The sequence below is a fragment of the Scomber scombrus genome, chromosome 6 (genome assembly GCF_963691925.1).
Source record: "Scomber scombrus chromosome 6, fScoSco1.1, whole genome shotgun sequence".
Classification (NCBI taxonomy): domain Eukaryota; kingdom Metazoa; phylum Chordata; class Actinopteri; order Scombriformes; family Scombridae; genus Scomber; species Scomber scombrus.
The window spans coordinates 25,407,040-25,433,610 of NC_084975.1; the positions used below are offsets into that span (position 1 = coordinate 25,407,040).

The 26,571-nt window shown below is 43.7% G+C and overlaps 1 protein-coding gene across 1 annotated transcript; it reads right to left on the reverse strand.

The window, feature by feature from the left end:
• Positions 1–541: 541 nt before the first annotated feature.
• Positions 542–25,434, reverse strand: ccnd2a (cyclin D2, a). The gene is made up of 5 exons (XM_062420340.1): positions 25,019–25,434; positions 23,417–23,632; positions 19,259–19,418; positions 10,848–10,996; positions 542–5,000 (listed from the first exon to the last, which is right to left on the reverse strand). Exons 1-5 carry the CDS (start codon positions 25,211–25,213, stop codon positions 4,827–4,829), a joined length of 894 nt encoding a protein of 297 aa, XP_062276324.1. The 5' UTR covers positions 25,214–25,434; the 3' UTR covers positions 542–4,826.
• Positions 25,435–26,571: the final 1,137 nt, after the last annotated feature.

Genomic DNA, 26,571 nt, shown 5'->3' on the forward strand with positions numbered 1-26,571 from the left:
GTCCAGCCAGGTCTACAAAAGAGTTTAGTGACCTTCTAGCCATCCTTTTATCCCTCTGCAGTTATCATGACCACAATGAATGAAAGCAGAAGAAAGCTGACTGCTCATTTTAATATTTCTATCTTGGCTTTAGTTGTCTGTAAGTTCTCCATCACATTTCTGTTTCTCAGTACACAATTATGAAATAAAAACTATGGTCGGTCATTTTCTTTGAACAGTGTGTTTACTTTGTTTTTGGTTGAAGATTTATTGGGCTGTACTGAGAATCAATACATCCCATTATTTTTGCCGTGTGTAAACATTTAGCGTGGTGTTTATAACTGTTCCTTACTTCCTTATATTCTGGTCAGAGGGAAACTGTCTGATGTTTTCCATGACTGCTTGTGTAGCTTTTAAGTAATACGAGTGGTTCTGCTGAACTTTACCCTGCAGTATCCTTGCACACACACACACGCACACACACACACACACACACAACCTAATCTATTGATCATGACACAATTGAAAACATGCAGCTGAAAAGGAACGCAGGCGTGGGAAATACCAGTGAACTGATGTGGTGTCACACCCTTTAAAGCAGAAGTTTATTGAACAGAGGTTGTGCAACAGACATTTGAGGTACATGATATGAGTTATAGTGGAGGGGGGCAAGGGGGTGAGGGAGGAGGGGTTGGGAACTCAAAGGGAAATCTGCACCATTGAAACTTCCAGATATCAGAATATTTATGGTTGGTTGACAGGTGCAACTCAACCCATTATTTTTGCGGCAGTTACAATGGTGCGCACACAATATTTCAGACCAAAACTTGTCTTTTCTCACTTACAGAATCCATATTTACTGACATTCAGAGTGATTGTGGTTGTACAAAGCGAGGACTGTACTTTGGCCATCATATAGGAATGCTGTTTTTCCCTCCCTTGCACACAACAAGTCAGATGTAGCACCAACATGAACAAAAGTGAACATGCTTCAACTTTTTACAGCATAAACACCCCCCGAAAAATGTTGCGATTCTGTTGTGCCCCCCTCCCACCTCCAAGTGTAAGCCTTGCACATTTCCATCTCACTGAACGAGTTGATTCTCCACCAAAGCAGTGGGAATCATCCGCAAAAATGCTAATTTGTCACTGCTCTTTTCCTCCCCCACTGTACTCTGTCTTCTCTGTTCCAGGCTCCCTAAATGCAGAGGTATAGATGATGGATTTGTTTGTGTATTATTTTTTAATATTTGTCCAGTAATCCTGAGGTATAGGAAATACCACTGATGCAGAATGTGACTGAAGAAATAGAGCAAAATAGATTAAAAAAAGGGGAGAAAGGAGAAATGCTATCTAAGCAAACTGTCAAACTGTACAAAGAACATTTCCAGTCGAATACTCATTTCATGTTCTTCTATCACCATCTACTTCGTTTTTTGAATGTATCTCTTAAGCAGTAAAATAATTATATTATAATACAAATGTTTATAAAATAGCAGCACACTCAAGTGACACATCACAACTAGGTAATGTTATTTTTTTGTATAAATGAAACAAATTCATAGCTTTTAGCAGCGCAAAAAGACAACAATAATTCAATAAAAATATTGACACTTTTTTCTTGATGTCTTCACACCTCCTCCTCTGACCTCTCTTCACTTTGGAATACAGTATCTCTATATCTTAGAAAAACCCTTTTGTGGGTCTGGTCACCCCCATATAATATATCAAAGACAAATTGAAAATGTGGTCTCAATATATAACACATGCAACAATACATTGCAGGAAAGAAAAATCACAACCGTTAAGTTTGGGAGAGAGCTTACATCAGGCAAACAGAGGCAAAAATGAAGGGTCACATCAAATATTCAAAAGGGGATGTTTTGGCAAGTGTGTCATTAAATTGCCCAGTTTTACCAAAAAAAAACGAAACAAAACAAAACATCACTAAAACATTGGATCCCCGCAATTTTCTTCAGTCTGACAAACATACACTCAGCAAAGTCACATACCATCATGAAAAACTCAAGCAAAAGTGAAAGACACCTTGCTGTGGCAAAGCCGTGTGTCCCGTTAAAACAAAACAATAAAGAAAAAAAAGAAAAATCATCCGTCTCTTGTTTTGTGCTGGTGTCTGTCTGGCTGATGAAGTCCCTTTGCCAATGATTTGAAGCAGCAAAGCTCAAAGGGGACTGATGTGTTGACTGACAGACAGGCCTAAACGACACAATGTTTAACATTTCGCAAGTTCAAGCCAGCACCAAAAAAAAAAACAAGGAGAAAAAAAAGAAATTGACCAACCACTAGGATACACATCAGTTAAGGTGGTTTTGAACAAAAGCTCTGTTCTGGTGAACAATGCAAATCTCATTGCTCTCTGAAGAACATGTGCAAATATCGGATGTTACGACCACCCTTCCTTGTAGCTCATTGCCGCCCTGTGTGACTATCTGTGGCTGTGATGCAGATAAATAAAAAGAAAAATTCAAGTAAAACAAATCATTCATTTCTTGACAATGTAAATAAAATAAAACAGAACCCATGGATCAGTGAGCTGTGTGTGTAGGCGTTTTGCCAATTCATATCAGCGTTTTGTATTCGTTCGAATTCTCTGAAACGATTGGGCTCCCCATCAACTTGCACTTTGCTTGAATAGGAATGTTTTTTTTGATCGGAATGTCCTCTCATCTCAAGTTGTGGAAAGCTTATTTTGTTTGACTCTTGCTTGACAAGGGTATGTCTGACGATTGGGAAACCAGCCCTACAAAGTAAACCAAAGAAAAAGCTAACAAGGAAAAAAGAAAACATCTATTCACCTCCAATCACCACCCAACGCATTTTCATTTTATTTGTCTCCTGGGGAGCATGTTCTCAAAGTGCTTTGCCATTGAAATCATATAGGGGAGCTGAACACAACCCTATGTGGGACTCCAGATGCATTGACAGTATTGTATCATCTTGTACTCCTCTAAACCCCCCCAAGAAAGTTCATCCTCGCATGATCTGGCAGCGTACAGTCTTAGTTCCTCATTTAATTTCCATGTAAATGGAAACTCAGAATGTTTTTGTTCACTTAGCTGTGTCACTGTTGACATCTGTTATGAGAAATTAATGTTGATACCACCCAACTATGCAGATATCAAAGTTTTATCATGAAGCCTTTGGGTGTCTTTTGTTCATTATCATCTTCCAGCCACTGGCTGTACATCATCCTCGTCTCCTACACAGCAGCATGCTCCTGCACCACTAAAATCCTCTCTGTCCTACCATCCTGTGCTGTGCACTCATGTGCCTCAACAGTTCCACAGTGGCTTCTTAGTTGCAAACTGTCCCTCTCTCTCCAATTCCTTCCACGCCACACCCTGTCCCCTCCCTGCTAATTAATACAGAGGAGTCTAACATCCTCCAGACTTTTAAAAAGCACTAACTCACTTTCTTCAAGACATTGTCCTCTCATGTTTTCACATGTGCCATACATGCTGCACACGTGAGAGGTCATCACTGCTCTGTTCAGATTCAAAGCAGCCTTTCACAACTAAGGAACACCATATTGTAACAAACGTGAAAAAGAGTGAAGTATCTGGTAATATTTCATTACCAGAATGGCAGTAATTCTCTAACACCTCACATGACCTCTGAGTCTGAGGCTTAACACCTCAGGCAAAATGCTCTTAGAATGTTAGGGGCATCACAGGAAGCCCTTACTCACTCATAGTCCATGCACATGAGTTTATTGTTGGCCAACAATGGACCATGTACACTGTTAATGCATGAAGGCAGTGATATAGCATAGATGCCCTGTTATACTGATGGACAAAGTATATGTAGCCTCGGCTTGCTCCATAGTCTTTTAACATAACACCGTAAGTCTACGACTTTGCTCAAGTGCCTCACACCTTAGAATACACACTGCTAATATAGATACAGGATCTCACACACACACACACACACACACACACACACACACACACACACACACACACACACACACACACACACACACACACACACACACACACACACACACACACACACACACACACACACACACACACACACACACACACACACACATATTGAGGCACATAGCATCTACAAACTGACACACACAAGCAGCCTGACAAAAGGAGCTTATTGATCTCGACTACTCAGTTCCAAAATATATCCAATAATAATATTAATAATAATAATAATAATAATAATTACTAATACTACTAATAATTATTATAATCCTGTCTCTTCCCTGGAATTGGGACCCACCAATGTTAAGCATACTGTTCTCAAGGCTTCCTCCGTCTCATCCTCAACACAAGTGTGAACCTTGTGATGGTCGAGGAGCTCAAACCGTCTGGTCAAAAGAGTCTTCTCTTTGACCAGTCTCGAATGTAATAGTGATAATACTCATAGAAACAAAACAGAGAAAAAAGCCCTGCCGTGATCCCACGTATGCAATTTCTGAATGGTTTCCACAACTTCTACCATAACAGCCTCATTATCAAGCTATGGTTAAAATATAACTTAAAGGTCATACTATACAAGGCAGAATGTGAATATGATTGGCTTCCCTTCTGTATATCCAAGGCACCACAGAGCTTCATCTTGTATCAAATTTGTTGCTTTTAGACTCGAACATCATAGAAAATCTATTTCGTGGGCAGCTGTTTTTGACTTGAAGAACAGAAAATCTACAAAAAAACTAGCAAGCATTGTTCTCTTTCTTTTAAAGGGCTTGTGTTTTTAACATTTTTTGTTCTTTTGTTCTTTTTTTCTGCTTTTAAGAAAATTGAGGTTTTTTTCATGATTCTTTTTTTTTCTGTAAATCCTGTGCAATGACGCCCTCTGCTGGTTCACAAGTTGACATCACGGACATCTGTCGGGGTGGATGATTGATCCAGCTCGTCCAGGCCTTTGCCGCTGGGGCCTCTCTGTGTCTGCTGCTGCTGCTGTTGCTGCTGCCGCCCCTCGCGCAGGCTGCTCACCAACACACGCTCAATCTGCTCCTGGCACTCCTTGAGAACATCCTGCAATGTAGCAAGAGAGGGCTGTAAAAAATATATTCCTTTTCATCTGCTAACAGAGGGGGGCAGGAAAATACATGTCATGTCCGGTTTTTGCCTGCTAAACTTTGTTTCACACTTCTGAAAACATGAATTATCTTATCATTTGAGCAGAATTTGTCTATTTAAGAGAGTAAGACTACAAGGTTTAAGATTTAACATCTGGGATTTTACATCTGGGTGAGTTATTTGGCAAATAGAAGTCAGACAAGCCCACAAATGTTTTCCACAGGTGAGTAAAACAGCTGCTGTCATAGTTACTGATCTGCTCTGTATTTAATAAAGCTAGAAGGTTGTTCAGCTTGCATTACATCTTGCACTTCAGTCCTAAATGAGAGACAAAGTGCCAATGTTGTAAGTAACAAGAGAAATCTGAAAAGTACAGTCAGTGCATGGGAAGTAGGGGCCCCTGATGTGGCAGCAGAGGGGCCTCTGAGCAAGTTTAGACCAGGGGTTTTAAATGACCACTGACTTTCTAGCAGCTCCAGCTACCGCCAAGGCTGAGCAAAGACACGGACCAGACCCAAGCATTACATCAGCCCACCAGGGTTGTGCACTGAACACCACCCCTATATTGCTTGAGCGCACATACACACATAAGCATGCACACACGCACACACCCGTGCAACCACCCACCTATCCCCACCACCTCCGCCATTCCCAAACACACACGAAACCCAAACAGAAGTAGCCTTGACAACGGCGGCTGAAAACACAGGTAGTACTAAAGCTATGTTAATTACATCCACCTCCGGTGGGAACACAAAGGTGGTGCTTTTTTAACGAGAGCCAGTCTTGTGTGTCTGCCTGCCAGCAGGGGAACCATGTGAGACCCGGCCGGCTCGCCTTTCACCATCAAAGGCAGCCGCGGCAATCTGAGAATCCACCTGGGAGAGGAGCCTCTCAACAGCGCTGAGCCCTCATATCCTTCCCTGATGGATGGTTGACAGAGGGGGACAGCGCAGTGCAGGAAGAGAGAGCAACTAACTTGGGGAGGGGGGAGAAGTTGAGGAGGCTGGGAAGGGGTAAGAGGGGTCAGTAGAGTGCTGAATGGGTTGTTGGCAAGAGCATCAGAGGGAGGTCAAACTGTTGTGTGGTGAGGAACAGTGATGACAGTCACTAAAGTAAGAGCGCACTGCTGCAATACCACAAACTAATATGAGAGCTCCTGCCTGAGAGAGGCGATAGAGAAAGTGAACACTGCCCTCAAGTGGTGAAATACTGTACCACAACTGAAGCCAACACACACATGCATAACCCCCTGCCTTAAAGCACCAGGCGTCTGTGGGAAACATGACTGAGTGCCCCATGGCCGGAGGGATGGGTGAAAGTGTACCGCTTGTGGAGCAGGGGGGAAACATTCTTTAGAAATTTACAGCTAATTTAAACCTGATGGGCCACAGTTTGAACCTGTGTTATAGCTTCTGGTGCCGCTGAGCCTCAAAAAAAAAAGAAAAAAAGAGAAGAGAACGCAGACCTCGCTCACATCAAGAATTGGTCTTTGTGAGCTGCGTACGGCTGAGTGACAAAAGGTCACAGTGTCAAAGGTCAAACAGCATGACGCGATACAAGGCGAGACATGCACTGTGTTGTCAGAGGGAAGCTACACAAGTGTCTGAATTCTGACAACACTAATTAATATCATTTGTTAAAAAAAATCTATGAATTCACAGGACCTCTGACAAAATGATTCATCCTACAGGGGAGGTTATCTGAAGTATGTATGAAGTAATTCCTGCCTTGACATCTCTTTCATTTTTCCAGCATCTACCAATGATTGGGCCAAGTGAGTTGTTTTTTTTCTTCTTCTTTTTTTTGGGTCACAATCCATGAAGACTGATTTGATGTTGAGGAGGTTGGACTGATCTGGGCTGGGTGCCTCTGGGAGAACGTTTCCCCCAGCAATGGGCCTGACGTGGAGGAAACCCGACCAGCGCTGTCCCTTAATCTCCTCCAGAGGTTGGCCGCTAACTTGGGCGTGTGCGCACTCACACACACACACACACAGAGAAAAACACAAAATCTTCCCATCAACATGTGCCCCATTGGTCATAAAATCTCAATTCCTGTGAGAAAATTAAGTAAAGCACAGAACATGTAAAGGAACTGCCTGTGTCTTACCGCAAGAATGCACGCCTTCACTTCTTAAAAGACATTCTCCCCCCGTCTCTGCTGCTCTTTAGAGCGGCAGTTCGAATCCTATGCCAAGCCCCATGGGCTTTATTTGAGAAACTTTAATGACTTCAATATGTGACTACTGGAAACACCAATACTGTTTTCAGAGAGGCTGAGGGGGGGCCAACAGCACTGAATAACTGGGCCATCGGAGGTACAGTGCTTTACTGCAGCATCTTATTTTGCAGCCTCGACCCGGAAAACACATGACCGTCTCAGATCCTCTCTTGTCGTTACAGTCGTACATCGGCCCCACCTCAAACATACATCATACTGCAACAATCTGCCTTTCTGACAAATGAAGGCATGCACATTATTCCTGGGCGGCCTTTGTGACAGTGGCGGTACGGGGGAAGTCGTGCAGACAGACAAAACCAAAAGGAAGAAATGTGCGAAGCCATGGAATGTGTTTTAACTGCTGACTGTACCACACAAGACAGCGTTAGCTACTCTGGGAGGACTCGGTGGTCAGACAGCTGAAACAAACACACAGGCAGACACACACTGATGACACACACTACGGATCTCAGGGAATCTTAAAACAAAATATCCGGAGGCTGACATTGGAAATAAGGAGTCACCACATGACTCGAATTTCCACAAGTTACAATAGAAAATGTGACCTTTCTCTTTCTTTAGCTTGCATGCCGAAACACCGCAAGTGGTGACGCCACAGGCTGTGTTAATAGAGATAATCTTTCCTAATAAATGCATCTTTGTTGCAAGCATTTTGGTTACTGTTGAATTCCTCTGAATAAGTCACATTTCTATTTCACATCCAGACAGCGTGCAACTTATATGAAACCATCTCTGTTATAGTGAGGCCACAGTGGAAACCATAGTGATAAAAAAGAGGAATGAAAACAGGAAGAATGGGAGAAATGGGAAAATGTGTTTCCGGTGTCTCAGTGTGTGACCCTGACCGAGAAAAAAAAGATGAATGAGCAAGCAATAATGAGTGTCAAAACAATAAAATCTAGGAAGTGTTGGTCTGAAATCCCTGCACTTCCCTTGGCTCTATTTTCTGTTTTAATCATTCAAGAATAAAGCAGAGCTCCTCACATTTGACCTTAATGTAAGACTGAAGTCCTCAAATGTTTGTCTGTTTGTCTACAGTTCATGTTGCAGCAAACATTCTTACAGACACTACAGATGGCCTGTGCAATTCAGAGGGATCAAAACTGATCTGTGTCCCAACTCAACATATTTGTACAAATTTCAGATTTTCTCTCTGGACATTTTGACTTGGCTCACAGACTCACAGCCTCGTCTGCTGTCCCTTACAGGGAGCCCCTCTTGGCCACACCAGGTGTATGTGAGGCTACACACATTCTTCCAGCGGCCCAAGATGGTGACTTGGCCCTATCACATTTCCACTGGAAAACCACAGCTTCTGGATACCACAGATGCCAGCAGGGTGCCAGGGGGGTGGCGTTGGCCATGATGCTGTTGGCAGCAGCAGCTGCAGAGGTTGGCGAAACTTGCTTTCCCTTCATATTTTGCCTGGCTCTTTGGCTCGCTGGCTACGAGACGTTGCTACCATCTTGCTGAGCATCTACACTGCCGGCCAAAACCAAATACTGTATGTTATGTGTAGACTTTTAAGTTCAAACCACCACCCTGATGACTACAGTCAAAACTGAGGTTGAGGTGTCCCGCGGGTTTTGAATTGACGTATAAAGTGGTTCAACTTTTGGGAAAAGAAGATAGGGTAAGTGTGAAAATGACATGGCCAATGATCACCGTTTCCTCTTTTTGAGTGTGTGAAAGCCTAAATGCTCTATAGCTGACAAACACCATGAGAAGCACCGAAGCAACATATCAACACTGACTGTTACTTCTGGGCATCTGCCATGAAGCTCTGTTACATACGCTGTATTACAAGTGGTGCACAAGGCTGATATAAGTTCTTAAACCAAAAGATACTTCAAGTGTTTACTTTTGGCTGGCTTCTTAGCAGTTTATACTAAAGCCCCTCATATATGTTGAATTAGGAAGGGTGCCCTCTGCTTTGCCTCCTGTGTTTACTGCGAGCCATGGCTTGTCTGAATCCAGGAATGTAAGGGGTTGATCACAGAGACACAGAGCGACTTAATTCCCTCAAGTCTAAGACCTTGCAGCCTAAACACACTGAGGCCCTGTGCTGCTGAGGCCAGCTATTTGTTTTTCCTCAGCTGCTGAGCGAGACTTCACACAGCTCGCACCAGAGGGAGCCATGCTTTCCAGCAGCGATGCATTATGGACCATAGGAGGAGACGAGAGAGGGCTGATTGTCGCGAGGGAGGCATGACACCCCCTCAGTGTCCTTTTCACACTTCAACAGCTTTCTTCCACCACCTCCTCCTCCTCCTCCTTTGCCTCCTTTTGGGACAGAATTTAACATACCAGGGCTGAGGCCTGGGATCAGTGTCATGCCCTTTGATCCGCTCCCTGCGCAGTGTGCACACATGAACTCAAACGTTCATGTTTAAATTAAGTCAGCCATTACTAACCAAAAGCATTTTTCATCATATTTGGTATTAGGAGCACTCCTGCCAAGGCAGTTGCCTCAGGACTGGAGTTGGTCCCTGAGCGCTGCTCTGTGGCTGCCCACTGCTCCTCAATAGTCAGGATGGGTCAGATGAAGAAGACTAACTTCCCCTCAGGGACTAATAAAGAATAACTTAATAGCTTCACTTATTATCACAGTTGCACTCTCCTTACCCTCTATAGCTCTGCCTACCTACCCATGCCTGCAGTGAGCTATAGCAAGCTGAAGCCTTCTTGCATCTGTGTGATGAAAGCCAGGCATCTCAGAGTCAGTAGAGGCCCTGCATGTGTTTGGACTCAACTCATCCACCACCGCAACATTCACTGTACCCAGACAGCCACACAACGGCCTGGCCAGCATTCCTGTCAGCGACAGAGCATACTGTATATGCTCTCAACCTGGCTCGATTTAGAGGATTCTTTATATGAGGAGGCCCCGAGGCAGCCGGACCGGACTGAGGGAAAGGAAAAGAAACCTGCCACACGCTACCTTAAAGTCCAGTAAAGTGTTTGAAAAGAGAAAGCGCACCGAAACTGACGCAACCTTCCAAAAATGGGTTCATGGGAAACCAAATCCCAGCGAAGAAGAAGCCAAATGTGAGTGTGACATTTCAACATTTCAGCTACTGTCTGAGGCAAACACACAACCTCAACAAGCATGTGGCATTTCTTGACTTTTGACATAAATAACAGAGATGTTTTCTCTCAGAGTAGTAGTAAGTCTGGTAGAAAAAAAAACAAAAAACTTCATTTGCTTGTTCCCAGTAAAACTGTGTGACTCAGAGGTAATCAAATGAGTAAACTGGGGCATTTAACTGGAGATGTAAACTGCGTGAAGAGATGAAAAGCTTCTATGACAGCAGCACTGAATGAATAATGGGTTACTGTAATAATTGTACTTAAACACTTGAATGCCTTATTGATTTCTGCTCATACTTCTCCCCCTCGTGCAAATATTACTCAGAAACATCCCCCCGAAATTTTATGAAAAGAAGTATTAAACTCTTAGAAATTTAATGTAGAAAATAGAGGGAAAAAAAGGAGAAGATCCCAACCGAGCTGCAATGGGTGTTCTGGATGCGACGGAGAAGTAGAAAACAAACTCACCACTTCTGTATTTGTGATTTTGGCCAGCAGGTCTGTCAGACTGTCGCCCCACTGTGACTGGTCAGCTGAATCCAGCTGTAGGCCGCAGATCGCTGCCCCCACACTTCCTGTGGCAATCATGGAGGGAGGGTACATGGCGAATCTGAAATCTGTGAGAGGAAAAAATACTAAGTGAGTTCATGTGTCTTCAGCGCTACTAACAATATAATATATTAGGTAAGCGATGAAGAAGCATTTAAAGTAAGGAGTTTACATGTTTAGTTCAGTGGATCAAATGACTAAAACTGTTGATTTACTACAGAATTCTTTATTCACCTGCAGTTTCTAAATTGCACTTTTCAATTCATACGCTCCACAAAAAGGGTACAGACACGTCCCTCCCAGAGACAATATGATTCAGTAATCTAGCAGTCAGCTAATAAATAATCCTTCTATTGCACTGGGTCTGAACGCAGCGCTCACTAATGACCAGGGGCCTGGATAATGAGGGTTCACTTGGCTTGTAAAGGAGCTGAAAAGCAACCACCCTCACCCGCTCCCCGCCCCAGTCCCCCTTTCCCCAGCCCGGCCCCTTTTCTTCCATCTCCTGAGTAAATCGTGTGCTCGCTGAAAAAAGCCCCATAGCGCTTGGAAAGGGAGGAATAAAGAGGCTCAGTGCCTCTGCCAATGCTCACTGCTGTAGGTCCTTTTTCCACGTGTGGTCACAGGCGTGCGTCTCAAAGACCAATAACCTTGTTAGCTCCCCTCACTGTCATTCATAATGCAAATGAGACAGCTTGTGAACGGGCCAGAAGCCCGAAAAGGCAAGGCAACTGGCATACAGGGAGAGAGAGCAAGGGGGACAGACAGACAGGGAGAGAGAGAGTTTTTCTCTTCACAAACAGAGACACACACATAAAAACATGCACGCACGCACGCACCCACACACACACACACTCCTTTCTCTATTCTCTCTTTATGTCTTGCTCAACTTCTACCTTTCTTTTTTGGACAACACATGGCCTGCTTAGATGGGGCCACTGAATGGCACACATGCCCCAGTCTTTGTTGCTACAACAGGCAGTGGTTTGCATTGGCGGTCCTCCTATCTTTTAGCATATTAATAGAGTGGCGGGCCAGCAAGAGGGAAGGCAGAAGAGTGTGACTCCATTGTCCAGAGTCATCACCTCATTTCACCCAATTGAGAGACACAGCATCCATCCCCTCTCTGCTGATACCAATTCAGCGAGACAGGCCGGACAAAGAATGCGGCCGGACGGGGGGACAGGGGGTCGACGGGGGGAGAAGGATGAAGAAGGAGGGATGGACGGTATGGCGACAAGGCAACAAGGAGAAAAGAAGGGAAGGTGGTGGGCGTGGTGGGAGAGGAGAGGGGGTAGACAACTCCGTTGCACATCACTCTCAAGTCTGTGTCCAGACCCTTGTGAGGTTTTGGAAGAAGAAAAGAGTCGCCCTCCAGCGACCCTCACCTCCTGCCTCCCATCAACCCCCCCCACAAGTATGCCTCTGTTCCTGGGCCACCTATGGGCTGGAGGAGTGGGCATCGGGGGCATAGAAACAGACTGCACATTAACATATTGCCATATTCAATTGCAAAGCAAACTGTGTGCGATGGCTCTGAAGGAGATTTTTCTTCCTTCTTTTTTTTTTTTTTAAATCTGGAATCAAAGAGGTAGGCCCTTTGATAGCTGTAAAGGCAGCCCCTCACTGCCTTTTTAACATGCACAGCCAGGCGCTTTCTCATCTTGTGGGCTCAGTGTTGACAAATAAATGAACTTATTATACACCCCTGTGTTAGCCGCTGGGCCTCTGCCAAGGGGCGATTTATTAAAGGCTACCTCGAGCCAAGAGGAAAGAGCACACAAAGCCTCTCAGCATTACATCACTGCTGTAAGAGCACAACTTTCTACAGAGGGGTAAAAGGACAAAGGCATACATGGATTTACTGTACGTGTGCAGTGAGTGCTGACTGACAGGCGAGGAAGCAGACACCTCGGAGACGCAGGCGAGAAACAATGCGCCGATGCCTGCGTGCTTTAAGATGCAGGGCAGCACACACACACACACACGCAGCACAGACATAGGTTTGTGGGCGAGCTGAGTGGCGGGGCAGTGGGCAGCAAGCTGATTTTTCGCACTCAAGACAAGACAGGTCTGTAGCAGAACAAGGACGCGCGCGTGCAGCTGATGCAGGCTGACACTCTGGCCTGGTGGCTGCTGCATGTGGGGGGAAGAATGGCCGTATTTTAGGAGGCCCTCATTGATATTCATGTTGAGGATAAACAGTGTATGTAGCTGAGTGGGGACGCCTGCGATGGAAAGCTCCCTGTGAGCAGCGGCTGGCTGGCCTGGCCTGCACGCCTCTCACCCCCTTCAATGGCCCTTTCTCCTCCCTGTGCCCCCTCGTCTCCATTCCTCCGTGTTCCTGCCCCCTGAAACTTCATCCTCAGGCCTCTGGTCACACAGTCTGCTGCCCTACATGGTCCACTCCTCCTGGGTGGCTGCAATGCACAGTATGCACATTAAACTTGTAAATTAATTAAAGTTGGAAAGTTGAACAACAGCCAAAAAAAAAAAAAGCCCAAATTCTCCTTCTCACCCTCTCCTCTCTTTCCAGCGGCATAAATCAGGGTCTTGTATTCTATACATGTTGCGCTTATTGACCTTGTTTATTAAAGGAGTAGCATTACGAGGACTCAGAGCCTTGTTGACTGATTAAGGTCAAAAACAAACATCATTTTGGTATTGGCATGACAGTATGTTTCACCACTAATGCAACACAGTCGTGTAGTCAAAGCAAGGTCTGTGGAGAGCTACTCAGACGGTACACCGAGTGTAGCTTCTTTAGACACAAAAACAAAACCTTCCCAACTGGGCTTGAAGCGCTCTTCCACATGTAATAAGATGGGGAATAGTCACTCATGACTGAAGAAACAATCATTTGATAGAGCGATCTGTCATATTCCATCACTTCTTGTTCCAGACTGTCACTCTGGAAACAAACAAAAAACAAAACTCGGGGAGATTCTGAGTCACGCGGGCCTGCTCGAAATATGATTTCCACTCATTTGCCAGAAAAGAGAATTCCTTCATAATCGTGGCATCCTGTGACAAGTTGTTTTCACTGCTGCACCATCGTCTCCACTGTCACAGCTGCAGCCTTGTGAGGCACTGGTAATGTCAGTCACTGATGAGCATACACATTTGGATCAGATTGAGGGGCGTGATGCAGAAGAGTTCACTTTTCTCCGGATCGGTGACTGCATTGCTTGAAATACTCAAGTCTCTCTTCATGGTTATATTGTTTGGGTGAAAGCAGTTTAGGAAAGCCGTTAAATCTCTCTTTCTCTCCTACGTCTGTCTATCCCTGTAGCTGATATGATTTGGATAACAGGAGCTTAGCAGAAGTAATTAAAAACTGGATCAGAGGAGCAGTTGTGTGTATAGATGAAGAGGCAAATGAAAAGACACTCTGGTGTGATGGCAAAAATGTTCGGGTCAGACTAGCTGCCTTTAACATTTGCCTTCTCCAAATTGCAAATATTAGTCTTTGTGGTTAAACGTGACCTCTGAGGTAAACACCCCAGCTTAAAAGGTTTAGATTTCTAAACCTTATCGGAGGCATAATTGCAGCACCAAAAGCAAAAAAATCTCTCTCTCTTTGTGTTTCTGGTGTGACTCAGCTGGCCGCAGTATTTATAGTATGGTGCTGATTACACCAGCAAAGTGAAGGGGTAGAACTCAGGACATGCCACTCGATGATTCACACTGTGTGTTACATTTTTGGGCGCATACTGTTAGGAAGCTCCTTCCTGCTTCATCGGTTTGACGACGCGGCTGGACCGGACGCGATTCCTCACATCAGTCGAGCGTGCGGAGAGATGATAATTTGTTGGAGGAGGTGGCTAATTTGTTTGGGTTCTGACTCATCAAACATGAAGAGGGTTTTATGTAAACAAACACCAGCAAGGAGCATTTCATTGACCACATCTGAGATGAATCATTCATCTCTAGAATGAGGGGCTGAGCCTGGAGGGGATTCTCCGTGCAACAGCTACTTAGAGAGGAAGCTACTATGAGCATTCCAGCCTCTGGACCAGTGAAACGTAACAGCCAAGATGAATGAGGACTTATGATTCATTTGAAAATATTTGAGTGGGAGCTCTGCATAAAAATGGGCACATTTGCCTACAGCTTGTCTCTTTTTGTGTATCCAAAAGAAAAAAAACACCGGATTTGAGGTAAAAAAAAAACTTTGAGAGATGTGCAGAATACAGGAGAAAAGATCAAGATCTGTCTGGCTCTGAAGACATCTTTGGATAGATTTACTGATCCTCTGTGCATATATCCATTACTTTGAAATAAAAATGAAATAGAGCGTAAAAAAAACGTATGCAAGTATGTCATCCAACTTTGCACTGGTTCATGGATTAGAAGCTCTATAACCAAACAGCAGAATACAGTGGAGTGTACGTCTGGAGTTTACAGAGTATATGAATGGCGAATCCAGGCACAGCTGTGAGTAAATGTATACAGGGTGGAGTTTATATACTCTACACGCTCTATAAGTAGGGACGTTATAGTTATACAAGAGGCGAAGTGAACCCATGCAGCAAAGCTTGACACCTCTGACACCTGTTAGCTAGTGAATCATTAGTTTCTCTTAGAGGAACTAACCAGTTAATCATCAAGTTATTTCACAGTCCAAAGATGCTTCAGCACACAGGGGGAAAAAAGTAATCAAATACTATTCACAGGTAAATAAAAGCTGGTTACTTGAACGACTTGTTATTTACAACTTGTAGCAAAATCTTCATTGTGTCCTCTGGGACAATTGACTCTCTCTTGGATGGCACTGTTGGCCTTGATCCAGATTTTTCTTTTGATCAATTTCTATGACCATTGTCACCATTCCATGCATACCATTACAGCAAGAGCTATTGGAGTTGGTTTAAAAAAAAAAAAATTTAAAAAAGAAGAACATAATCCCTGCCAATATGGCAAGAAGACGGAGCTCAATAACCATAGCAGACAGGTTGGGGTGCATCTGTCTGCCCCATGCACCCCGTCCATTCTCCCACTTTACCTCAATTGAATAAGAATAGAAGAGGAAGCTCGGAGTGCTTGGTGTCTGTGTGTAGGAATGGAGGTTCATAATCTCCCTTAATGAGCTTGTTTCTGGGCTATTATCCGGCGGCCTGCCTGAGGGAAACGCTGATGTTTCCTATCAAGTGGCCCTGCAGCGCTGACCCTCGCATGGCTCTGCATATGAAATGTAAGGGCCAGGCCTTTTGTCTCCTTTCTCCCAGCCTCTAGCTGAGCCCCCGAGCCATTTGCATAGTCCTGAATGGACCAGCCAATGTTATTAATTAATACAGAGCCAGCCTGCGCCACCTGACAAAATCCCACCGAGTGGCCCGAACGGAACTGTTTCATCAAAAGAGAGGAGCCATTAGGAATGAGAGGCCTTATTCTCCACTTCTCCTCTTCTTCTCTCTCTCTTGTTCCCTTGAAAACAGCGAGCCATGGTTTTATGCATGTTTTCTTTTTCAGTATAGGGGCAGCAGTGGGCGGGGGGAGGTAGCGGTGGTGGTGGGTTGAATGAGACTGTATGAAATAGGAAGGCCACAGGTGAGCCGTTGTCAACTGTCTTGCAAATGTAAATCCTCCATAAGAGACCCTCCTTCCTTCTGCTGTGTCTTTACCTTCTCGGCTCCGCTCGAAAGGATGTCTCAAGGAGGATTCTCACCAGATAACTCAAGATTTACGGCTGGGAACGTTCCACAAATGGGGTTTCAAATTCCCAGAGATCTTCAGATGCACCAAATTGTTGACTCGCTCTCTCTCTCTCTCTCTCTCTCTGTCCGTCTTGCCCTCGCTCGCTCATCCGCTCGCTCTCTGTTTGCCTGGATACAAGTCTGAGGAGAGCATACAATAGATAAATGGCCTGTTGCTAATCCAGAGCTATATCTCCAGAAAGTCTCTCTCCTAAAACACAATGTCGGGAGGATGACTCCAGGAGGCTCGTAAATTTATTTCCACTGCCTCATTGAAGCAATTAAGGACAAAGTGCATGCTGAGTCTTTCACAATGTTGCTTTGGGAATAGGTCCGATCACTGACACGCTGTCATTCCACACATCAATCCGCTGGCACGAAATAGAGCGGGGTGAGATGGAGAGAGGAAGACAGCGAGAGATAAGTAAAAGGGAAGTAAAAGCAGACGCAAAAAGAGGAGATATAGAAATATTTTTCACCGCAAACCTTACAATAATTAGCATTTTCTCACACTATAATATCCATTGCACAATCAGCGAAGGGGATTCCATCACTTTCTGTTTTAAATACTTGTCACCTCCCTTGTACCTATCCATCTAACTATACACACACTCCTCTGAAAGATGTCAGTAGAAGGAGCTGTTTCCCATGAGGGGAGAGAGGGGGGTAGTTAGCATTCCTGTTTGAGGCCTGTAGGAAAAGGTGGTGGGGGTCATCCAGAAAGTGAGAAAAAAGGAGTGGCAAACAGTCTGATTTTCCTCATTGATGTTGATATAAATCCATCCTGGTGGAGGTGTTTCCTATCCCTCCCCTCCCCTGCCTTTGCATGCAGCTTTGAACGTGGTGTTGGAGGTGACGCAAACAGGAGGAACCTGCATAGAGAATCTCAACATGGGAAAGCTATCATGTCCTCCAGCTGTAGGGTGGGGAGGCGTGAGAAGTTAGAGGGTGGGGGGGGAGAGAGAGAGAAAGAGGGAAGGAAGGCGGTAGGGGAAAGAGATATGAAAACATGACATGCCTTAGAATTGGCAGCGCAAAAACAATACACTCCTCTGGCTTTCCCTTACTCCCCTGTTCCCTCCTGCATCTTCTCCGCCTCGATCTTGCTGTCTCGTCAGATCATGTTAAAGGCTCCCCCCTCCCCCGTCCCTCCCACAAACTTGCTGGATGTTTGATCTTGAGGGAACAATTCACCTCAAGAGCAGAGAGACAATGGCCTGCCCGCCTCCACCCCCTGTCCATTCCTCTTCTCGACCCTGTGCGACATGGGAATGCCCCTCAACCAGGCGGAATCTGCTTTGAAGTGTTACTGGATGCTCTGGAAGCCACTGATACGCCTCTAAAACATGACCACATACCAGCCAGGGAGAAGACAGATGATGGATATCAAGACTGAAGAGTTTAATGCTGAAATGTCATTCATGACACATGCTTGTCTTCTTGTTTTTTTTTTTAGGTTCTTCTAGTCTCCAATGAAATGAAATTGCAGCTATGAAATGATACGGTGACTGCATCTGGATTCTAAACCGCTAAAACATGCATTCTACACAGCTGGAAACTGAAGTGTTACGATAGCCAGCATTGAACGCTGGCTGAAAGCCTGAATGAAAACACATGACAAACCAAATTTACTCCTGAACAATCCCTGTACAGTGTAGGGCTGGACGATATGGGCAGAATCAAATATTACGATATTTTTTGACCAAATACCTCGATATCGATATTTTGACAATATTGTAGTGATGACTATCTGCTTTCACAAAATATTTAGGCAATTAAGTTTTTGATAAATAATCATCAGTAATGAGGATATATTGACTAAGTGGATTAAAGGCAGATAATAGAACAGTCTGTTAAGCTCAGAAAATAATGTTTTACTGTAATGAAGCCTTTAAAAGCAGGAAAAACAACACTTATTCCATATCATCATATTATGATATTCAAAATCTAAGACAATATCTATAAAATATCACAATATCGATATAATATCGATTTATTGCCCAGCCCTAGTACAGTGATGTTCGTACACAGTTTTAACAGGCCTGGGCCAACATAAGATAGCCTGTTGTGATTGGTCCAGACTGTTATCTTTGACTTTTTTAGAAAGGGAAACATCTTTTAGTCTGTATTGTGCATTTAAGTGTTAATTTTAATCAATAAAAATAAAAGTTAAGAAAACGTATGTTCTCGCAGTCCTGTAGGAAGGCCCAGTTGTATAAGTGGGTGGGCCCAGGCCCGTTAGACCCACCCATTATGCCACACCTGGGCGGGCCGTGACTGGCCCACAGCGCACCTATGAACAGATTTGTTGCTGCATGTTATTGAAAGAAGAGGGCTTTGATATGGCACTAAAAGAAGAATGTGCAGATCGGGATATTTTGCAACATGAGAAAGTATGTTGATCGCTTGGTTTTACTTGGCAGCTAATCCATGACGAGTATCACTTGCAACACCCAAGTGAGAAAAAAAAAAAGACATGGTATCAAAATTACATTGCACTTCATATGGTCATCTTCTGGATCAGTCTTCCCAATGAAACATTAGAACTCATCAGGATTAACGCGTAGTAATGCAGGACATCAGTAAGACAGATACATTGACAGGTGTGTGTCATCTGCCCTCGTCATGTCCTACCTGTGGCACACAGGGCGATGAAGGTCTGGACATGTTTACGTATAAGTGCCAGCTTATCCTCGGGTAGCGGCAGCCTCCTCACAATGTGCTCAATGAAGTCATTCGGTGTCACTGCTGCCAAGTTCCACTTCAACTTCCCCAACACCACCAGTTCCCATTCCTGGGGAGAGAGAGACAGAGAAAGAGAGAGAGAGAGAGGGAGAGAGAAAGAGAGAGAGAGAGAGAGCGCAAGAAAGTAGAGTCGGAGATAAATGAAAATGAAAAAGACTCAGAATGATTAAGTGACACAAATTATAACCACATATTTACATAATGAAGCAGCTTGCACTCAGCTGCAACACTGCACTTTACCGGTTACACTGCAGCTCAGAGTGTGTGAATGTGACTCTGTGGGGCCCCTGGCCCTGTTGGGTGTGGAGTGTGTGAAAGCTGAGCATTATTGTTATTATCTCGACCAAGCATTAAGTGTGTGTCTGAATGTCTGTGTGTATCTGTCTACAACTAATCTCTCATACTACTGGACCCATCAGTCTAATATTTTTGTGCACATTTATGACTCATTCAAGGACCTCTTGTGGTTACAACTGTTGGAAAACCTATTTTATAATGTTTTATACCACCATTGACTGCTGACTCCTCACTTCTCTTAACCTGCTGGTACGGGCCACAAGTGATCAACAGCTGCAGAAAAAGGCTTTTCTGGCAATGGGCTAGGCTAAAAACAAATCTGCTGCAGGCCACATTTTGGCCTTTGTCATGGCTCAAAAACTGACATCCATAGAACATTTTGGTCTCACCTTGAAGAGGAGAATCTGCAGATTAATTCCATTCCCGATATGTTATGATCGGCTAAAAATAAGCACGATACGAGAAGAATAAATCTGGGATTATCATTAGCTTTGCCACCATCTTGACTGTAAGGAAGCCTGGAAGGAATGAGATTCAACTCTTCTTTGTTTGGGAGGGGAGAGGGGAGGTAGTGAGGGGTTTTATTCTGGTGTGGTGTGTTATAACAAAATGTTCTAAATAAATAACAATTGAGAAGTCTGGACTCATCGCCCTGTTTATTGTTACCTTATTAAGTTTAGACAGTTAGGCCGTCCCAGGAGGACTCTCGCTTACAATACCATTACGCTAAAAGTGAGACTGTACATGCCCCCAGACACACCTGGCGGAGATCTACTCTCTACTGAGTGCACTCTTCTAGTTACGTTAGTGTCTGCTTGGCCGGCTCAGGGACAGAGAAACACCAGCAGCGCCACCAACCCAGGTGACCTCACAACACTGTCTCCCTCCCCGTCTGTCTGTCTGGCATCTGGGGACTTTCCTAAAGAGGCCCACCAGAGGTTCTACTGTGTGTGTGTGTGTGTGTGTGTGTGTGTGTGTGTGTGTGTGTGTGTGTGTGTGTGTGTGCGAGAGAGTGTGTGTGTGTGTGTACGAGAGAGAGAGAGAGAGAGAGAGAGAGAGAGAGAGAGAGAGAGAGAGAGAGAGAGAGAGAGAGAGAGAGAGAGAGAGAGAGAGAGAGAGAGAGAGTGTGTGTGTGTGAGTGGAACTAGGAAGACTGTGCTTGTTGGGTAGGATCAGCAATAAATCTGCAGTGTTATGTTTAAAAAATTGAAGAAATCTTTCAAAAACCAGTATTTTATTTTTGTATCTTATCTCCTATGAACTCAAAATTCTTCCATTTTATGTTGCAATAGGTAAGGATTAATGAGTGATTACTTTTCTTCATTGAATCTTGTGTTTTGCTGTATGAATGCGCCCACTTAGCCCATGTTAAGCTTCATATCAACAGTCTCCAGCTCCAAATAAAGTGTAACACTTTATTTAAAATAATTTGCTGCATATTTGTGACTCTGAATCATGCATGACTCAACAGCATCAGATTCACCAGCATAAACTGCTCTAAGGTTCACATATCATTTTTTTTAAAGCCCATTTCTTTGGCAAAGCGTGATGACACATGCTGGCTTGTGTGTGGCTGCGTAGTTGGAGGGGACACTAGGTGTGGTGTTCTCGTCTCTTAGAGGGTATTGTCAGTTTCACTTCCTAGAGGAGGAGGTGATTAACGAAAGAGTCGGTGACTAATTTGGGAAAAAATTTCGTGGTTTGGTTCCGGACTGCGAGCCTTGTGACTGGGACCACGGATGCTACTCATTTTCTCCTCCAGAGAGACCACATGGACTCAGTCATGAGACGATTTCAACATGGCTGCCACTAACCCTGCTACCAGCCTGCAATTTTCTAATCAAAGTGACCTTTTCAGCCTCGTAATGTTTCCTGATCTCCTTGTTGCCAGGGAGGAGGAAGGGTATTTAAACAGGGGGGTTTGTAAATACCCACAGTTACTCATAAAAGGAGGAAGGCACATTTGATTTAAAGGTGAAATGCATCTTCCTGCTTGTATCTCAAAGATTCAATTATTTGATCATATGCAAATCACAATGCTTGGCAGCGTCGGCGGCGGTGGCTTTGTGTTGTTGCGGCTGCTTTTTCTGATGGAAACATGGCTGCCTCCTGCTCTCAAAAAGCCTTTTCCATCAGTTCCAACTTGAAAGATTGAAGCCTAAAGCGAGAGCTGTGACAACCCTTGCAACACAAGCTCGGTGCTGACAGAGTGGCACCCACTTCCTTCTGCTACTGCTTCCTCTGGTCACACCTTCGATGTAACTTTGTGGTTCTCTTTACAAGAAATTGTTACCAAAGATGAGGACAAAAAAACGATCACATGCCCCGAGCAGCTGATCTCTGTTTCCTGTATCTGCATGTCAGCCAAAATACTGCCTTATACAGAAACACTGAAGAGGCCTCAGCAAACCAGTTCAAGGACTGAGGGCTTTGTCTTCAGACTGCACATAAAGGTAGGATGGACTCATTTTCTAGTAAAGTGCAGCATTACACACGTTACATGAGTCCGCCTCAGACTAACAGTTTAGCAGTTTGGGTTTTTTAAATTTTAATTTAAATGCACAATTCTACAAACAGCTATCATAAGCTGACCATTGAGCCCTTTACTGAGGAGAGAGGAGGTGGCAGTGGTGGTGGTGGTGGAGGGAATTAAATCTGAGAAAAATATTCTCAGGCATAAATACATTCCAGAAAATTATCAGAAACCGACAAAACCGAGAGCAACTCGTCAGGAACTTGCATATACTGCGGCAATCAAGCCCAGCGGGTAGAGCCGCCAGTCAAGCGGCGAGGCAGGGCTACAACCATCAGCCACATCTGAATCATAATATGTGGCCTCTTTCACAACATGGGTGGGATTGGCTGTTGTTTACTGAGGAATGTTTATGTAGCACCACAGAGCAGTGGGGAAATACTTATCTGATGTGAAACTGAGTTAATTAATTGGTTTGCGCTGGTGAAGGCAGCTGGTATTATCGAGAAGAACAGGCCTTTTCTTATAAATAGGACACAAGGAAATTACAAATTATGTCACTGCAAACGACACAGAATCTACCCTGCATCAGCTATATTTGGAGCTGTGACTGTATGGCCCATTTGTGCTCGGAAGATGTGCACGAATCAGAAATAGCGCAGCATGACATAATATCAGAAATGTGTGCATCTACGGTTATTTTTGGATGAAAGCTAAACTGTAAAAGGCAAACTTGAATTTCTCTGTCTCTCTCTCTCTCTCTGACAGGAACAGAGTCAGAAGTTTGGCTGCAGTTCAAGCTGACCTCGTTGCTCTGTGCAAATATTTGCCACCAGATGGCGATGGAGACCATTGCACAGGCTGGATGGATACTGTAAAGTAAAGCCCAGAGGGTCTTGTACAGTAAAAGGGAGCCCTTGTGGAACAATCCACTGTGAGGCTTTCAGTTTTCATGCACCTTTGATGACGCTGCAGTCCAAAGTGGAGTCTGCACAACAGCTTGAGAGAAAAGAGAACTGCTCTGGTGTTTAGTGTGTGATGTTTTGTGCTGCATAATTAAAATGGACACATGTTGAGTCAAACAACACCTTAAAACAACAGAAATAAAACACTGGTTTCCAAAAGCAAACATGATGAAAATAAAAGAAACACAAAACAAAAGTCAGAATATGTCATGAAGAGTATGTTTGGCTTTAACCAGCTGATGATGACAAGCATGAATCCTCAGAGGAGGCAGTGTGAATTTTGTGAAATGTATTGAACCAACTGTTGCTTACCAGCAGTTCTTGGGGTTTGATGGAGTTATCTGTGTAGATGCAAAGCTTCTCTGCGGTTAATGGACGAGTCTCTTTCAATTTGGATGCAAGAAACATGCACACTGCTCCCAGCAGCTGCAGGTTACACTTTTTGGTGGGTACCACGGCTAAAAATCTGTCTAAGTAGTTCATGGCCAAGGGAAAAACTTCTTCCTCGCACTTCTGCTCCTCACAAACCTGAATAAAGACACAGCAGACAATGCAGCAATGTTCAGCATTTGGAATCAGTAACCCACCCTGCAGTGACCTCACTTATTTTCCAGCACTTGAAATGTATATAAAACTTTCATGGGATAACGAAACAAAAGACTAATCACATAAAGAGCACATATAAATTCAATGACACACATAGTTGGGGCCAGGCCAAGAATTTGCGCCCAGCCCTAATCGGTTGCGACATCATAAATTAATTGGAAATAGATTATTTTACAAAGAATGAATTAAGTCTCAGACACATACTGTCAATAGAGTCGCATTCCTGCAGTTCATTCACTAAGAAATGAATTCAAGTCACAATCAGCCGAGCCAAAAAACCACCCCGACAGCGCAGCACACGGAAACACACTTTTTTTCATTCGTCATATTTTCATAAAATAATTAAAAATATAAATAAATTGTCTAGACCGATTTTTTTCGCACCATAATGTTCAAGGGGGCTTTCCACATCATACCCGACAATTCATATCCAAATTCATTCACGGTAAATAGGAATAAAATGTCAAAATAAACGGCAAGTCGCAAGAGGTAGGTCTGGTGTGCGTCACCGCCGAGCCGATATATTTATTTCAAAAATTAATTAAAAATCTCCAGTGGGTCAGACCCTGACAATATTTACATGAAAATAAAGCCAAAAGGCTCAATATTGTTTACAGATAGATGTTGATCAGAAATATTGAACAAAGTGTCAAAAATCGAACATAATTCCAGAGTGAGGCATAGCGACGGGGGGAAGACCAAAACGACAGATAAGGCCCTCGCCCCTTCCGACATTTAAAATAGATACCTAAAATGTTTGCAACGTTTTTTGTCATCCTTTCTATATTCTGCGGACGACCAAGACCCTCCTCTGTCATTACCGATGGCTTTGAACCGCTGTTATTGCGTTTATGACACTGTAAAGTCCTCTTTAAAGCACAGGCGCTCCTGTAAAAAACCAACATGGCGATAGAACACACAGAGCAGCATTGCATTGGGGAGTGCATACGTGTGCATGGAAATATTCAGGCTATCTAAAATAATAACATTAAAATATCAACAGGCAGCTTGTAAAGACAACATGTGAGGCATAGCAAAGAAATTCTCGGCTGTCCCACATATGGAAGCTCGCTGGATCATAAACACGGTGTACATGAGCGGACTTTACAAATGGTGAAGAAATGACAGAAAACGACACATTCGCTTAATATAAGGAATAAGCAGTCGCAAACGAGAGCTATAGGTCTTATCTACTGTCCGAAAATTGCAAAGAGCGCTCAGTAAAACAGTAATGAAACAAAATCAGGAGGCTTTAAAGTCGAGCACGGAAATAATAAGACTTGTCAGCACTCGGGTCTTTCGGTATACCTCCAACATCCAAGTAGCGACCATCCTCCTCATAAACGGCTGAATATCTTTCTGGACGCCTTTGAAATAGGAATATTGGGGTAGAAACCTCTCCTCTATGGTCAACAAGCTCTGCAGGACTCTGTCATCGCACAGGAGGTTTGGATCGGGACGAGCTCGTATGTTGGTGTCCATTTCGAGGCAGAGCAGCTCCATGGTGCTGGTGCTTTCACTTAAGTCACACACAAAAAAAAGTAGGATTTACACTCTCGGAAACGCGATAGCAGTGTTGCAAAGCAAAAATGCAAAAGGATGGAAGGGAAAGTCTTTTAGAGGCATAAAAAAGTGAGACTGCAGGGGCTCCGTAAGAGTAGTCCTGCCTCTCCTTGTTGAGAACTTTTTCCTCTCTCCCCACAGTGCGCCTCTAGACTACTTTCATCCGCCTGGCCAGATCAAGCCTGCCCTGCATGCGCAACTGACGCAATGCACTTCATTACCTCTGTATGGACCAGACATGCTACACTCCTGTCCCTCTTTCCTCTACAGACAAGTTGCAGTTTACTTTAATTTATCATTTTAAAGGGTGCCACTTTCCCCCAAAACTAGACACACTACAATGGTACAGTAAAACAGCGATACATGCTTTTAAACTGGAGTTTAGCCAGTTTTTTTTTTTTTTGTTTTTTTTTACATTTTACCTGCTGTTTAAGGCTGACATGGATCTATAATGAAAACTTATGTTATTATATCAAAGTATGTGACTGATTCATGTTAAAGGGAGCAAAGTGATTACTGAGAAAATGATGCTTTTGTGTGTTTTATATATTTATTGGTTCATTATTTATTCATGTTGCTTCACTGTCTCATGAGACTATCATTTACAGTCACAAAATATGAAATAAATAGATTACTGTATTCATTATTGCATCATTATTATTTCACATATTTTTAGCATTAAAAAGCCCCCAAGAGGCCAGATTTAGTTGCTTTAGTGCAACAAGTGCCCCCTTGTGAAAGTAATTTGAATATTAGTTTGGATTCGACAGAAAAACTCCAAAAAGCAACTAATTTGTATTGATTTGCTCTTAACGTGCCTGCCAACTTTTAAAAAATGGACTCAGTGAACCCCAGAGCACAGCATGACGCATACTGTACGTATGTGACATGCACGCTGCATGTCAACTTAAAGGGGACTGTGAACGCGCACGGAAACGCGCACACGACTCACACACACACACACACACACACACGGTCTTATGAACTATGTTTTTTTTTGATAGCAGCCACACTGTGGTTTTAGAGCGATAGCTTTCTAGGAAATTAGAAGCAGCGTTAGATTTTTTTTCTTTTCTTTGCATAATCTTCTGTTAAAGATAACACAAAGATGAGAGTCACTTGCTTTACTCAGCCCAAATAATATCAGCCAATCCACCAATTCCTGCCATACATCACTATTCTTTTCTTTTTCTTCCTCTTTTCTTTCTTTATTAGATCTCTGTAATAATTTACATGGAAAACAAGCAGGTGGAAACGAAGCTGAAGAGTGCAGGTCATTGAGCAGATAATTAAAAAAA